This window comes from Parasteatoda tepidariorum, chromosome 5, assembly GCF_982258835.1.
Source record: "Parasteatoda tepidariorum strain Cologne lab strain chromosome 5, Ptep-v5.0, whole genome shotgun sequence".
Taxonomy (NCBI): Eukaryota; Metazoa; Arthropoda; class Arachnida; order Araneae; family Theridiidae; genus Parasteatoda; species Parasteatoda tepidariorum.
In genome coordinates this window covers 100255472-100271842 of record NC_141759.1, presented here as the reverse complement: position 1 = coordinate 100271842, position 16371 = coordinate 100255472, and the positions used below count along the sequence as shown (strand labels likewise).

Sequence of the window (16371 nt, the reverse complement as noted above, 5' to 3'; positions counted from 1 at the left end):
CATAGCCATCAGGCTCCAGTACTTGCAAACCTTGTTATCAAGGCTTTTGGAGGACTCTAATCTTTGCACTAGCATAGACACGACAACAACATCAGGAGCATTATTTCATACTTTGCCTAAATAGCATCCGGCATTTCAAACAATAAAAATAATTGGTTTTGTTGGCGATGATCTGGTAAAGCGATAAAGAATCATGTATAGTTCAGGTAAGGAAGATATTAACCTCGAAGGAAAAGTGGATGATTACCCCAAGGAACCGGGTAACCAGTGATCCTAATAAGGCTATCGCAACTTTTTTATTTATTTATTTTTTGCCTATATACCAGGAGAGTCGTTATAACCACTATATAAGTAATATTTGTCACCTGGTGTTGCAGAGGGAGTTGAAGTGAGGAGGGTAACAGATTTGCTTCTTCCTTTTTCGTTCGTTGCATAGATCAGCAGAACATACGACGTACTCTCCAACAATCCACGAACCTGCAATCAAAATACAATTGTATTTTAATTACGGCACTTAGAATGCTTTGAAGAATAACACTGGGTGCCATTTAAAATTTGATTAAATTAAAATACTTAGATGTATAACACTAGGTGCAATTTAAAATTTGATTAAAATAAAATACTTTGAAGTATATCACTAGGTGCAATTTAAAATGTGATTAAAATAGAATACTTTGAAGTATAACACTAGGTGCAATTTAAAATTTGATTAAAATGGAATACTTTGATGTATAACACTGGGTGCATTTCAAAATTTGATTAAAATAGAATACTTTGATGTATATCACTAGGTGCAATTTAAAATTTGATTAAAATAAAATACTTTGATGTATATCACTAGGAGCAATTTAAAATTTGATTAAAATAAAATACTTTGAAGTATATCACTAGGTGCAATTTAAAATTTGATTAAAATAAAATACTTTGAAGTATATCACTAGGTGCAATTTAAAATTTGATTAAAATAAAATACTTTGAAGTATATCACTAGGTGCAATTTAAAATTTGATTAAAATAGAATACTTTGAAGTATAACACTAGGTGCAATTTAAAATTTGATTAAAATGGAATACTTTGATGTATAACACTGGGTGCATTTCAAAATTTGATTAAAATAGAATACTTTGATGTATAACACTGGGGGAGAATTAAAATTTGATTAAAATATTTTACACCGCAAATGTAATTTCTTATAAATTTAACAAAATAAAAAATATTTGATTACAATGTTTTGCATTTAACATTTAATTTAATTTGATTTTTGTATTTTAATTTCTTTTTTACATTGAAAGTTTCTTCAAACATTTGTTTATTCCAATTCTCCCGTGTAATGTAAATATTTAATTGAAATGTTTTGTTCCTCAACTTCAATGATTTTATTTCCAGTTGAACTTTACTCTCACTAACCTTTTTGTTCATTGACTCAAACATTAAACATCTCTTTTTTAATTGTTTTCTTTGAATTTAATCCAACTCTTCTTTTTTTTTTCTCTACATTGATCCGATTTTACTCTTATGTTTGTTTTCTCTACATTCAATCCAATTTTTTAATGTTTTCTCTACATTCAATCCAATTTTTTATTGTTTTCTCTACATTCAATCCAATTTTTTATTGTTTTCTCTACATTCAATCCAATTTTTTATTGTTTTCTCTACATTCAATCCAATTTTTTATTGTTTTCTCTACATTCAATTCAATTTTTTATTGTTTTCTCTACATTCAATCCAATTTTTTATTGTTTTCTCTACATTCAATCCAATTTTTTATTGTTTTCTCTACATTCAATCCAATTTTTTATTGTTTTCTCTACATTCAATTCAATTTTCTTTTACCCTTTGGCAAAATGGGTCTTGGTTTGGATTTGATGACTTTTCAACTACAATAATCAAGAATAATAGTAAACAGTGCGCATGCGTCGTCGTTGCATGCGTTGCTATGGCGACCTCTGTAGCTTAATAATTTTTTTAGGATTCTTTTCTCACTTTTAATTTTGTTATGCATTCAGTTGATGAGTTTATTTTTGAGATATGGGACCATAGAGATCCCATAAATACTTCTTGAGCTGTGAATAAAAGAGAATTTCATCATTTGAACGATCTTTTTGTGTTTAATGTTTTAATTAAGAATCAGAAATTCTAACCTACAGTTCAAACTGGATCGTTTTTAATACTAATTCAGGTGATTATCACAAGTAAAGAGGATCCAAACTGGTTGACACGGTCCTAAAAGTTAGGGTTAAGACAAGAAAAAAACGACGAACGAACGATTTACAAATTGACAGAAATTTACCTTTTTTTATTTGAATCATACATTTAGATAATCACTTTTTGACGCCCTCAATATACGCCGATAGTAAATTGATGTATTGTTTCGATTGTATTTTCGTCATTTGTTGATATTGATTTTCACGTAGATTTTAAATATCCCGATAAACAACATGGAAAATTCGAATCGTGTATTTGAGTATTTACTTTTTAAAGCAATAATTCTGTCGAATTTTATCAGTATTTCTCCATAGTTTTTAAATCCGATATTTTTTATACGATGTTGTTTATATACAACAGCCTAATCAAGTAGCAAAACACTCATTTAAGGTGTCCGATTCGCGTGATTTTGTCGTCGATCTTTTTTTTCGCCAAGTACTACAACGGTTTTAATGATTTTTAATTTTTCTTTTATTTATGATTGGTTACAAAAGGCGAAGGAATTAATTTCTGCGTCGTCCTCCCCCTCCCCCTCCCAACAAAACGTGAAAATGTTACCTCTAATATTAGAATAAAAATTACATATTCGATTAAAAAAAATTATAGTTATTTGTTTTTGTTCTAAACACAGCACTTTTGTTATTTTAAATTAGTAACATACATGTTTATTATTATTAAAAGTATCTTGCAGAAAGATATTAGTGTTAGAGAATTTTGTCGCACATAGCTCTAAGACATTCTGCCAAAGGGTATGTTGATATTATAGCATAAAAGTTATGTTACATCGCAAGAGTACAACGAATTATCTGAAATTTTAATTTAGTTTAATTGGTTATATTTTTTTATTTATTGTCTTTAAAATAAAATAAAATGAAAATTACTACTTATTACCTGAAATGCCGGACTTCCAGCCACTGTCTGGTTTCTTATGAGACGTTCGCTGTTAGAATCGTATATTTCTAAATGAAAAAGTTGGGGTAAGCCACCATCATAACCGGACTTGCATTCGATAGTCATGAAAAAAGATGTTTGGTTTTTTATATCGCAGTCCTGGGGTACTTCTGGATTAGCTAGGGGAAAGAGATAAAAAATTTAACAAAAAAAACTGTTTACAAAATGTAAACATTAACAGTGTCAATGAAGGCTGAATCCGTAATCGCATAAAATAACTTTTTCTTGTAAATGACTTTTTAATAAACAGTTGTAACAGCTATTTATGACTGTTAAGTTCAGTTTTGCTTATCTTTAGTTAAGTATGAAAAATGTGATAAAATAATTCTTAATTTTTGAAAATTTATAATTTTTCTTAATTTTTTTTATTGACTTTGTATTTTTTAAAAAAAGTTTAACTATTTTTAGATTATTTATTTTCCTGCTAGATGATAGCGTAATAAACTGAAACTCTTTTTCAAAAAATTCGTAAATTAAGAGGACATGTTGAAGAAAAATTGAATTTTTAAAATGCTAATTTTTATTTTTAAAATAACTGGCATTTATTATTTTTTCAAATGCTGAACAAATGGTGTTTTTAATATATTCTTGCGAAATCGCTTTAGTGTGCGAGGGTGAAATCTTGTAATCGAAGTTGCTAAGTGGCAATTGCTGATTGCGGAGCGACAATGTGGTATGTCATTGCGCACGGGCAGTTTTTACTTATCAGTCCAACTGGTACCCATCGGTCTGAAGCAGGGTTGGCAACCATGCAACTTTTAGGATCAAGCCCCAGTTTCTCACAACTGTTGAGTGTCTTACCCATTGACCAATCACAGCTCATTTACTTGAATAAAGTATAAATGCGTTAATTTTGTAATATATTGGAAGAGTTTTCATTTCCAATGACCTCCTGTGTTAACGTTTTGTCAAGTCAGGCATTTAAAGGCAGATTAGAAACCCAGAATATTTTTGATGCAAGGCCAGTTTCCTGACCCCTGCACAGTACGGTCAGCCTATAGGCGGAGTAGTTGGACTATTAGCGACAGTCAGGGAAACATCCCTGAAGATGATCATCACAATTTTGATCCTCCGAGGAGGGAAAAAATAAACATATTGGGAAGGCCGGGATAGCCTGGTCGGTAGGGTGCTGGGCCCATATCCAAGAGGTCGTGGGTTCGATCCTCGCCGGCCGAAGACTCCCCGTGTAGTAAATGGTGACTGATGCACGTTAAATCTGTCGAGTCTCAAAGTCCTCCATGTTCCCGCAACAAATCAATACCTCTGGGGGTACTGATCCAGGAGTTTCCTTGTCTTCTGGATTGGTTCAAAATTACAAGGCTACGGAGTTGAACGTAAGTAGTCGTAAACCCATGAAATTGGGTCGGCTGTTCAACGACGGTTATAAAAAAAAAAAAAATAAAAAATAAAACATATTGGGAAAATGTCAGTTATAGTTTGTCTGAAGTAAGAACTCCCCTAGCAATTCGTCTGGACCCGTGGCTGTGACTATGGTAATGTGGTTTGACCATTTCAAGTAGGGGTGTGGGGTCATTGTTTAAGACAGGTTTTGTCAATTTATAGCCCATTTTGAAAAAAAAGAAAAAAAGAAAAAGCAAGACAATACTTTCTTCTTTTTAGTCAACTTGAAAAAAAATAGTATTTGAAATTTTTATTGTATCTCTGATTTCAAGGTTTTTAATATTAAAGTACAAAATATAATTGATTCAAAAAGCCATTTGGTTCAATTAACACCATATTGACCAATAAAGTCTTTTTAACTGCTTTTAATTTCAATTAGAAAAACAATGATGACACAATTTCTTAGAATTTTGTGACTTTTTGTGCAATATATAATAATTTTTATTGTTAATATTTACTAATAACTTGCTTTATGTAACTGTAAATAATATCAAAAATATTAAAAATTAATGTTAAACAATTTTCTTTACACATTAATTGTTGTGCAGTCATTTTGACTGCTTTTGGGCAATATAGGTATATACTAAGTTTCAGTCTTTCCAATGTTAATTTTAATTTTCTGACTTTTTTTTAATGATTGAATTCTGTATTGGAAAAAAAGCTTTTACAAATTTTTTTTCTGTTTTTTTACTCTGATATATGCAAATTTGAAATATGTAATAAAAAATACGCAATTTTTGAAAAAATTTTAATTTAAAAAAAGAAAGAAAGCGCAAGACAATACTTTCTTCCTTTTAGTCAACTTGAAAAAAAATAGTTTTTGAAATTTTTATTGCATCTCTGATTTCAATGTTTTTAATATTAAAGTACAAAATATAATTGATTCAAAAAGCCATTTGGTTCAATTAACACCATATTGCCCGAGGAAGTCTTTTTTACTGCTTTTTCATTTCTGTTAGAAAAACAATGATGTATATAATGACACAATTTCTTAGAATTATGTGACTTTTGTACAACATATAATAATTTGTATTGTTAATATTTACTAATAACTTGCTTTACATAACTGTAAATAATATAAAAAAATATTAGAAATTAATTTTAAACGAACTTCTTTACACATTAGTTATTCTTTCACATTTTGACTGCTTTTGGGCGGTATATACTAAGTTTTAGTCTTCCTATTGTCAATTCAATTATATCAGAAGCAAATCGATTTTAGGTGTTTCTCATTCTGAGTTCAATATTTTCGAATAAAATAAATTTCAATTTAATATTATTATTTAAAAAAAAACAAAGACCGAAATATGCTACTGATAGAAAACTCGTTTAAACTACTACTTGCCTTTTAAGTAAGAAAAGAAACTAATTACTCTCCCAAACAATTAGCATTTAAATGAGCAGCAGGAGAAAGAGGTTAATTAACTAGAAATTTCCGAATCAGTCAACCCCTTATTCATTCTACTCTGCTGAATAGAGGTGAGGGCCATTTGCCACATGCCTTAGAACTCTTTAATGGCCCCCCAAACATTGTAATAAGGCAACTTTAAATGGAAATAAAATGCTGTTCTTCGTAAGTGTTTATGGCATTGCATAGAACAGAAACGACTTTGCTAAGAGTGTTAACTTAATTAATGTTGGCGGAGACTATTTTTATTCTTTTTCTTTTTTTTATTCCGGAAATTACGAAATCTTCAAGATTATTGCCCTTGTTTTCGTTCAGTTTGAAAGAAATTATACACAGTCCTTTAACAAATTATTAGACGTACTATAAGATTCTATGTAAAATCTTATCTATCAGGTCACACAATACAGCCTTATCGTTTTTACGACACTGAAACCGGTTTGCACTCGTTTACATTCGTGTATTAATTGGTGAAATTGGACGATATATAATATTCGACGATTGGATAAATTAGATAAATACAAGATATATTTATTATATCAGGTATTATATTAGTATATTATTACAATAAGACCAAATAATTCGACGTACTGTAGTGTTTTAATAATGACATGTTTTGCTCGAGTTCATAGGCAATACTTTTATATTTAAACATACATGCAATGGGTTTATATTCAGGAGATTTTTTATATACTTCCTATTTGTATTTATTTTTAACGAATTGCATTACAATGTTAAATAATTGATATACGAACATAAGCAAGTACAAACTGGTTTCAAACGGGTAAAAACAGTGAAGGTGTAGAATATCGCCTGATAATTAAGATTTTACATAGAATCTTATAGTGCGTCTAATAACTTGGCCAGGACAGTACATTATATAATATTGATCTAATCATTTTATGCAAGAAATTAAGATTAATATAAGTACAGTTCTTAAAGGGGAAAAAAACGGATTATCCTGAATAATAGTGCGTGTTGCACTGTCACTACAACAAACAAAATAGTTTTTTTCTTCTTTTTTTACCATTTTACAACTTTTGTGCAACGACTTTTACATTTCACACCTAGGCAAGATTAGGAAACTTTTAGTTCAAGCAAAGTTTTAGTGTTAAGTTTTTAAGCTATATTTTTAATGAATAATAATGAAGTGAGACTAAAATGAGGGATAAATTGGTAGAATGGGGGGGGGGGAACCGTAAGAAATCTGACTAAAGAAAATAATTAGAAAAAATAAAAAGCCTATTTACGCTAATTACTGCTTTATTAAGTTAAACTAATACAATTAAAGGATACATTAAGGCAATTTACTTATAACTGTTACCAGCAGAGTATGCAAGCAGTATGAATGCCTAGGCATTGTATATAATGCCGGATGTTTTTAGGCAAGGTATAAAATATGAGAAGTATTAGATACTTTACCTTAGCATTGTATATAATACCTATGCATTCTATAGATAGAAATGCTACTTAGGTAAAGTATGAAAACAAACATCCTGATGAGGTTATTATGTAAATGACGTGCCTTTCTCAAAAAAAAAAAATGTTATTCTGAAAAAATAATGAGAGTGCTTTTAAAAAATTTATTCAAAATTCGTAACGAAAAATGAAAGTTTTACAAAACACAATTTATCCCTTTCTTATTAAGGGAACAGAATTTTCATATAAAAATTATTCATTACATTTTTCATGTAAAGACATTTCATATTTTGGCACTTTGTTTTATACATACATTTGACGAATCCTTGGTGAATTAGAGATGTACTAGGAGGCTTCGCCCCTTGCTCACTGGCGCTCGCCAACCCCCGGAACTGCTTTCGCAGATAATTTTGATAAAGATAATTTTGTGAGAATGTTTTTGATAATTCGGTGAGAATTCACCCGATTAGACATATGATACTCACTACGTGCTCTTGCGCGCCGAAGCCTATCAATTAAAAATGAAAACTGTTGCCAACGCGAGAAAAGAAATATCATCGGTTTTATTGATACATACGTATTAGCGTTTTATATAATATAGATAGATTTTATACATTGCCGGTTTCTCATTTGGCATTCTATAGAATGACTAGGAAATGTGTGAAATATAAATCGTTTCATACATTGTCGGCTGGGTTTAGGCATTATATACAATGTCTAGGCATTCTGTATTTTTTTATTGTAATCTAATAAATTGTAATGAAGACCAACCTGCAGGTACAATCATAAACAGACAGGGAGATTTTTGTGTTCCAATTCTGTTCGCACCCCAGCACTTAACCATTCCGAAGCCATTTTCAGCTGAGTAAAGAAGCGTCGATCCATTCATCCAGTCTATAGGGACATCAGAAGTATTATTCAGTGACCATCGATATTCAGTGGTGGCCGGATCAGACAATAAGTCACAGCTCAAATGAACTGTTTCTGATGGAGAGACGCCGTACATTTTCATTTCTGAATGCTTGCAAATTGGAGCATCTGAATAAAAAGAAGAATATAGAATATTATTCAGCATGAATTGGAAAAAAAGAAGCTTTCACTGAATACGGATGATATTAATTTACAGTACTCGGTGCTTTAAGTGATTATACGAACCCAATTTTTCCAACTTGTAGGATGAGCTTTAGATTCTCATTTATGCAGGTCACCAACTACAGATAACACACATGGGGGTATCAATTTCACCATATATATACATATGTATATATATACACATGTATATATATATATATACGTATGTAAATACACAAGTAAATACACATATGTAAATACACAAGTGGGTGACCTTTGTCTAAAAATACAAAACTAAGGCAAGCAACATTAAAGAGCACAAAAATATTTATAAAATACATGTATTTTATAAATATTTTTGTGCTCTTTAACATTGTTTGCCTTAGTTTTATACACATATGTAGCTCATATTAAGCGAAAAATACTTAAAAAATATATTTAAATTAGTTTTTCTTTGTCCAAAACATAATATGCAGTTACGGAATATGAGAAAAAACGGGCAATTCAAGTATTTTCTTAAATTTTTCGAATTGCACGAATTTTTTTTAAAACTAGCTTCAAGTTAAAATAGGGTCGTCGAACTTTGTGTAAAAGCCAATATTTAGCGAAAAATGCAGAAATTTTTTTTTAAAATTAGTTTTACTTTAATTAGTTGCCAAAGCAATTATTCCAGTGTTTATATATAAAAAAGCACGGAAAATTTGTTTTTTTTTTAAATGGTTACATGTTAATATAAGTGCGTCAAATTGTGTGAAAAGTATTCTAAGAATATATTTAAAACAGCTTTATTTTGTTCCAAACACACAATTTTCAACGCAAATATGGAATAAAAATAAAGAATTTTTTAAAATGTGTTGAACATGGCGAATCTTTTAAAACTAGTTTCAAGTTGAAATATAAGCGTCATATTGTTTTTAAACATCAGTATTTATCGAAAAATATTTAAATAGTAATTTTTAAAATAGTTTTACTTTGTCCATTTCCAGTATGTATATGAAAGAAACAATAAAGCATGGAGAATTTGCGAATTTTTTAAAATTTTTTGAATAGCATGAATCTTTTAAAACTAGTTTCATGTTGAAATGTTTTGAAAAAGCTTATATGAAACAAAAATATTTAAAAAATACATATAAATTAGTTTTTCTTTGTCCAGAACACTGTATTTCCAGCATGCATGTTAAAGAAATAATAAAGCATAGGCAATTTGCGAACTTTTTAAAATTTTTAAAACTGTTCGATTCTTTAAAAACTTGTTTCTTGTTAAAATTATGCGCGTCAAATTTTTTTGCAAAAGCACAAATTAAACGAAAAATACTTACGAAATATATTTAAATTAGTTTTTCTTTGTCCAAAACACGGTATTTCCATTGTACATTTTAAAAATATAATAAATCATAGAAATTTTGCGATGCACTTTTTTTTTTTTTTTTTTTTTGGAACAGAGAGAATCTTTTAAAGCTGGTTACATCTTACATTATGCGCGTCATATTGCATGAAATTGCCCGCACATAATGAGAAATATTCTAAAAATATCTTTAAAATAGATTTATTTAGTTCTAAAAACACACAATTGTCAGCGAATATCCTTAATATAAAAAGAATGGACATTTAGAGAATTTTTAAAAGTTTTTGGAATTGCGCAAATCCTTTAAAAAGTGGTTTTATGTCAAAAAGCGAGTCGGAGTTTTTGAAAAGGCCCATATTTATCGAAAAATATCTAAAAAGTATTTTTAAAATTGTTTTACTTTATCCAAAGCGAAATATTACCACAGTCATATTCAAAAATTAGAAAGCACGGAAAATTAGCGTATTTCTTCAAATATTTTGAACAATGCGATTCCTGAAAAAGTGATTACTTGATAGAATTTAAGAGTCATATTGTCTGTAAATGCCCGTACATAATTAGAATTATTCTAAGAATATATTTAAAATAGTTTTACTTTGTCTAAAACATATAATTTTCAGCGCAGATGACAAATACGAAAAGACCAGACACTGAGAATTTTTTAACACTTTTTGAATTTAAAGAATCTTTTAAATCAAATATCATGTTAAAATATACACATAATTTTTTTCTTCCATTAAACCACATATTTAAAAAGAAAATTCTTAATACATTTTTAAATTAATTTCACTATATTTCCTGCATGCATTTTCAAAAAATTATTTAAAACGGACAATTTAAATAATTTTAAAAAGTGGGATTTTTTGAAAAATTGGTTACATGTTAAAATATGCACGTCATATTGTCTGAAAAGTCCCATACATAGTTCGAAATATTCTAAGAATATATTTAAAATAGTTTTATCTCGTCCTAAAACACGCAATTATCAGCGCAGATGAAGAATGTGAAAAGAACGGACACTTGAAGAATTTTTAAAAAACTTTGGAATAGCATGAATCTTCTAAAACTAGTTTCATGTTAAAAAATGCGAGTCAAATATTTTGAAAAAGTTCATATTAAACAAGAAATACTTAAAAAATACATTTAAATTAGTTTTTATTTGTGCAAAACAAGATATTCTCAGCTTGCATATCAAAGAAATGATAAACACGAACAATTTACGAATTTTTAAAAATGTTTTGAAAAACAAGCAGGATTCTTTAAAACTGATTTCTTGTTAAATTATGAGCGTCATATTTTTTGAAAATGCTCATATTAAACGAAAAGTTCTTAAATATATTTAAATTTGCTTTTGTTTGTTCAAAGCATGATATTTCCAGCATGCATATTAAAGAAATAATAAAGCATGGACAATTTGAGAATTGCTCTAAAGTTTTTGAACCGGGCGATTCTTGAAAAACTTTTCAAATGTTAAAATATGCGTGTCATATTGTGCGAAAATGCCTATACATAGTTAGGAATATTCGAAGAATGTACAAAAAATAGTATTATTTTGTCCCAAACAGGCTATTTTCTACGCATAAACGGAATATGAAAAGAACGAATATTTTAAGAATTTTTAAAATTTTTTTTAAATGCACGAATCCTTTGAAACTGGTTTAATATTAAAATATTTTCGTCAAATTTTCTTAAAAAGCCAATTTTTATCGAAAAGTATATAATATGTATCTTAAAAATGGTTTTACTTGATCAAAGCAGCGATTTGCGAATTATTTTAAATTATTTCGATTTTTGTAAATCTGCTTACACATTAAAATATGAGCGTCATATTGCATAAAAATGCACATATAAATGCAGAAATATTTTAAGAATATATACGAAACAGTTTTATATTGTCCCAAACTCGCAATTCTCGGCGCTGATACGAAATAGAAACAACGGAAAATTTGAGAATTCTTAAAAAAAAATTTTTAATATTGAGAATATTTTAAAATTAATATCAAAATGAAATATATTTATGAAAAGTTCAATATTCATGAAAAAGTCAATATTCATGAAAAGATATGTAACTAGTATTTCTAAAATAGTTTTATTTTATCAAAAAACGATATTTCTCTAGTGTAAAGAAATAATTAAGCACGGACAATTTAAGAATTTTTCAAACAGCGTGCTTCTTAAAAAATGGTTTTATGTTAAAATATAAGCTCCAATTTCTTTTTTTAAAAGAAACCCATAATCAGCAAAAAGTACTTAAAAAATATTTTTAAAATTATCAGAGCGGATGAGTAATGGTAAAAGAACAGACACCGAGACTATTTTAAAACTTTTTTAATGTTAATAATCTTTTAAATCTAATATCACGTTTTGTTATAATATGCGCGTTAAATTTTTGAAAAAGTCCATGTTAATCGAAAAACAATTAAAAAATATATTTAAATTAGTTTTTCTTTGCAATCACCACGATATTTCCAGCATGCATTTTAAAGAAATAATAAAGCATGGACAATCTGCGATTTTTTTAAAATTTTTTGAACAGCGAGATTCTTTAAAAATTGGTTTCTTTATAAAACATGGGAGCCAAAGTTTTTTTAAAAAACTCGCATTAAACGAAAAATACTTTACAAAATATATTTAAATTAGTTTTTCTCAGTCCGAAGCACAATATTTCCAGTATGCATATTAAAGAAATAATAAAGCATGGACAATCTGCGATTTATTTTAAATTTTTTGAACTGCGAGATTCCTTTAAAATTGGTTTCTTGTTAAAATATACGCGTCAAATGTTTTGAAAACGCTCATATTCAATGAAAAATACTTTACAAAATATATTAAATTTAGTTTTCTTTGTAAACACCATGATATTTCCTACATGCATATTAAAGAAATAATAAAGCATGGATAATCTGCGATTTTTTTTAAATCTTTTGAACAGCGAGATTCTTTAAAAATTGGTTTCGTTATAAAATATGGGCGCCAATGTTTTTTAGAAAGCTCATATTAAACGAAAAATACTTTTCCAAATATATTTAAATTAGTTTTTCTCTGTCCGAAGCACAATATTTCCAGCATGCATATTAAAGAAATAATAAAGCATGAACAATCTGCGATTTCTTTTAAATTTTTTGAACAGCGAGATTCTTTAAAAATTGGTTTCCTTATAAAATATGGGCGCCAATGTTTTTGAAATAGCTCATATTAAACGAAAAATACTTTACAAAATATATTTAAATTAGTTTTTCTCTGTCCAAAGCACAATATTTCCAGCACGCATATTAAAGAAATAATAAAGCATGGACAATCTGCGATTTCTTTTAAATTTTTTGAACAGCGAGATTCTTTAAAAATTGGTTTCCTTATAAAATATGGGAGCCAATGTTTTTGAAATAGCTCATATTAAACGAAAAATACTTTACAAAATATATTTAAATTAGTTTTTCTCTGTCCAAAGCACAATATTTCCAGCACGCATATTAAAGAAATAATAAAGCATGGACAATCTGCGATTTCTTTTAAATTTTTTGAACAGCGAGATTCTTTAAAAATTGGTTTACTTATAAAATATGGGAGCCAATGTTTTTGAAATAGCTCATATTAAACGAAAAATACTTTACAAAATATATTTAAATTAGTTTTTCTCTGTCCAAAGCACAATATTTCCAGCACGCATATTAAAGAAATAATAAAGCATGAACAATCTGCGATTTCTTTTAAATTTTTTGAACAGCGAGATTCTTTAAAAATTGGTTTCCTTATAAAATATGGGCGCCAATGTTTTTGAAATAGCTCATATTAAACGAAAAATACTTTACAAAATATATTTAAATTAGTTTTTCTCTGTCCAAAGCACAATATTTCCAGCACGCATATTAAAGAAATAATAAAGCATGGACAATCTGCGATTTCTTTTAAATTTTTTGAACAGCGAGATTCTTTAAAAATTGGTTTCCTTATAAAATATGGGAGCCAATGTTTTTGAAATAGCTCATATTAAACGAAAAATACTTTACAAAATATATTTAAATTAGTTTTTCTCTGTCCAAAGCACAATATTTCCAGCACGCATATTAAAGAAATAATAAAGCATGAACAATCTGCGATTTCTTTTAAATTTTTTGAACAGCGAGATTCTTTAAAAATTGGTTTCCTTATAAAATATGGGAGCCAATGTTTTTGAAATAGCTCATATTAAACGAAAAATACTTTACAAAATATATTTAAATTAGTTTTTCTCTGTCCAAAGCACAATATTTCCAGCACGCATATTAAAGAAATAATAAAGCATGGACAATCTGCGATTTCTTTTAAATTTTTTGAACAGCGAGATTCTTTAAAAATTGGTTTCCTTATAAAATATGGGAGCCAATGTTTTTGAAATAGCTCATATTAAACGAAAAATACTTTACAAAATATATTTAAATTAGTTTTTCTCTGTCCAAAGCACAATATTTCCAGCACGCATATTAAAGAAATAATAAAGCATGAACAATCTGCGATTTCTTTTAAATTTTTTGAACAGCGAGATTCTTTAAAAATTGGTTTCCTTATAAAATATGGGAGCCAATGTTTTTGAAATAGCTCATATTAAACGAAAAATACTTTACAAAATATATTTAAATTAGTTTTTCTCTGTCCAAAGCACAATATTTCCAGCACGCATATTAAAGAAATAATAAAGCATGAACAATCTGCGATTTCTTTTAAATTTTTTGAACAGCGAGATTCTTTAAAAATTGGTTTCCTTATAAAATATGGGAGCCAATGTTTTTGAAATAGCTCATATTAAACGAAAAATACTTTACAAAATATATTTAAATTAGTTTTTCTCTGTCCAAAGCACAATATTTCCAGCACGCATATTAAAGAAATAATAAAGCATGGACAATCTGCGATTTCTTTTAAATTTTTTGAACAGCGAGATTCTTTAAAAATTGGTTTCCTTATAAAATATGGGAGCCAGTGTTTTTGAAATAGCTCATATTAAACGAAAAATACTTTACAAAATATATTTAAATTAGTTTTTCTCTGTCCAAAGCACAATATTTCCAGCACGCATATTAAAGAAATAATAAAGCATGAACAATCTGCGATTTCTTTTAAATTTTTTGAACAGCGAGATTCTTTAAAAATTGGTTTCCTTATAAAATATGGGAGCCAATGTTTTTGAAATAGCTCATATTAAACGAAAAATACTTTACAAAATATATTTAAATTAGTTTTTCTCTGTCCAAAGCACAATATTTCCAGCACGCATATTAAAGAAATAATAAAGCATGGACAATCTGCGATTTCTTTTAAATTTTTTGAACAGCGAGATTCTTTAAAAATTGGTTTCCTTATAAAATATGGGAGCCAATGTTTTTGAAATAGCTCATATTAAACGAAAAATACTTTACAAAATATATTTAAATTAGTTTTTCTCTGTCCAAAGCACAATATTTCCAGCACGCATATTAAAGAAATAATAAAGCATGAACAATCTGCGATTTCTTTTAAATTTTTTGAACAGCGAGATTCTTTAAAAATTGGTTTCCTTATAAAATATGGGAGCCAATGTTTTTGAAATAGCTCATATTAAACGAAAAATACTTTACAAAATATATTTAAATTAGTTTTTCTCTGTCCAAAGCACAATATTTCCAGCACGCATATTAAAGAAATAATAAAGCATGGACAATCTGCGATTTCTTTTAAATTTTTTGAACAGCGAGATTCTTTAAAAATTGGTTTCCTTATAAAATATGGGAGCCAATGTTTTTGAAATAGCTCATATTAAACGAAAAATACTTTACAAAATATATTTAAATTAGTTTTTCTCTGTCCAAAGCACAATATTTCCAGCACGCATATTAAAGAAATAATAAAGCATGAACAATCTGCGATTTCTTTTAAATTTTTTGAACAGCGAGATTCTTTAAAAATTGGTTTCCTTATAAAATATGGGAGCCAATGTTTTTGAAATAGCTCATATTAAACGAAAAATACTTTACAAAATATATTTAAATTAGTTTTTCTCTGTCCAAAGCACAATATTTCCAGCACGCATATTAAAGAAATAATAAAGCATGAACAATCTGCGATTTCTTTTAAATTTTTTGAACAGCGAGATTCTTTAAAAATTGGTTTCCTTATAAAATATGGGAGCCAATGTTTTTGAAATAGCTCATATTAAACGAAAAATACTTTACAAAATATATTTAAATTAGTTTTTCTCTGTCCAAAGCACAATATTTCCAGCACGCATATTAAAGAAATAATAAAGCATGGACAATCTGCGATTTCTTTTAAATTTTTTGAACAGCGAGATTCTTTAAAAATTGGTTTCCTTATAAAATATGGGAGCCAATGTTTTTGAAATAGCTCATATTAAACGAAAAATACTTTACAAAATATATTTAAATTAGTTTTTCTCTGTCCAAAGCACAATATTTCCAGCACGCATATTAAAGAAATAATAAAGCATGAACAATCTGCGATTTCTTTTAAATTTTTTGAACAGCGAGATTCTTTAAAAATTGGTTTCCTTATAAAATATGGGAGCCAATGTTTTTGAAATAGCTCATATTAAACGAAAAAT

General features: G+C 28.1%; 1 protein-coding gene across 1 annotated transcript in view; it reads right to left on the bottom strand.

Annotated features, from left to right (window-relative positions):
• The window catches only part of LOC107441370 (protein turtle homolog B), a 139330-nt gene that overhangs the window by 21869 nt on the left and 101090 nt on the right, over positions 1 to 16371 (bottom strand). Inside the window, exons 7-9 of the mRNA XM_087164627.1 lie at positions 8153 to 8419; positions 3097 to 3275; positions 366 to 477 (exon numbers count right to left, since the gene is read on the bottom strand). Of these exons, the coding sequence (XP_087020753.1) occupies positions 366 to 477; positions 3097 to 3275; positions 8153 to 8419 (558 nt within the window). The remainder of the gene's footprint in view (positions 1 to 365; positions 478 to 3096; positions 3276 to 8152; positions 8420 to 16371) is intronic.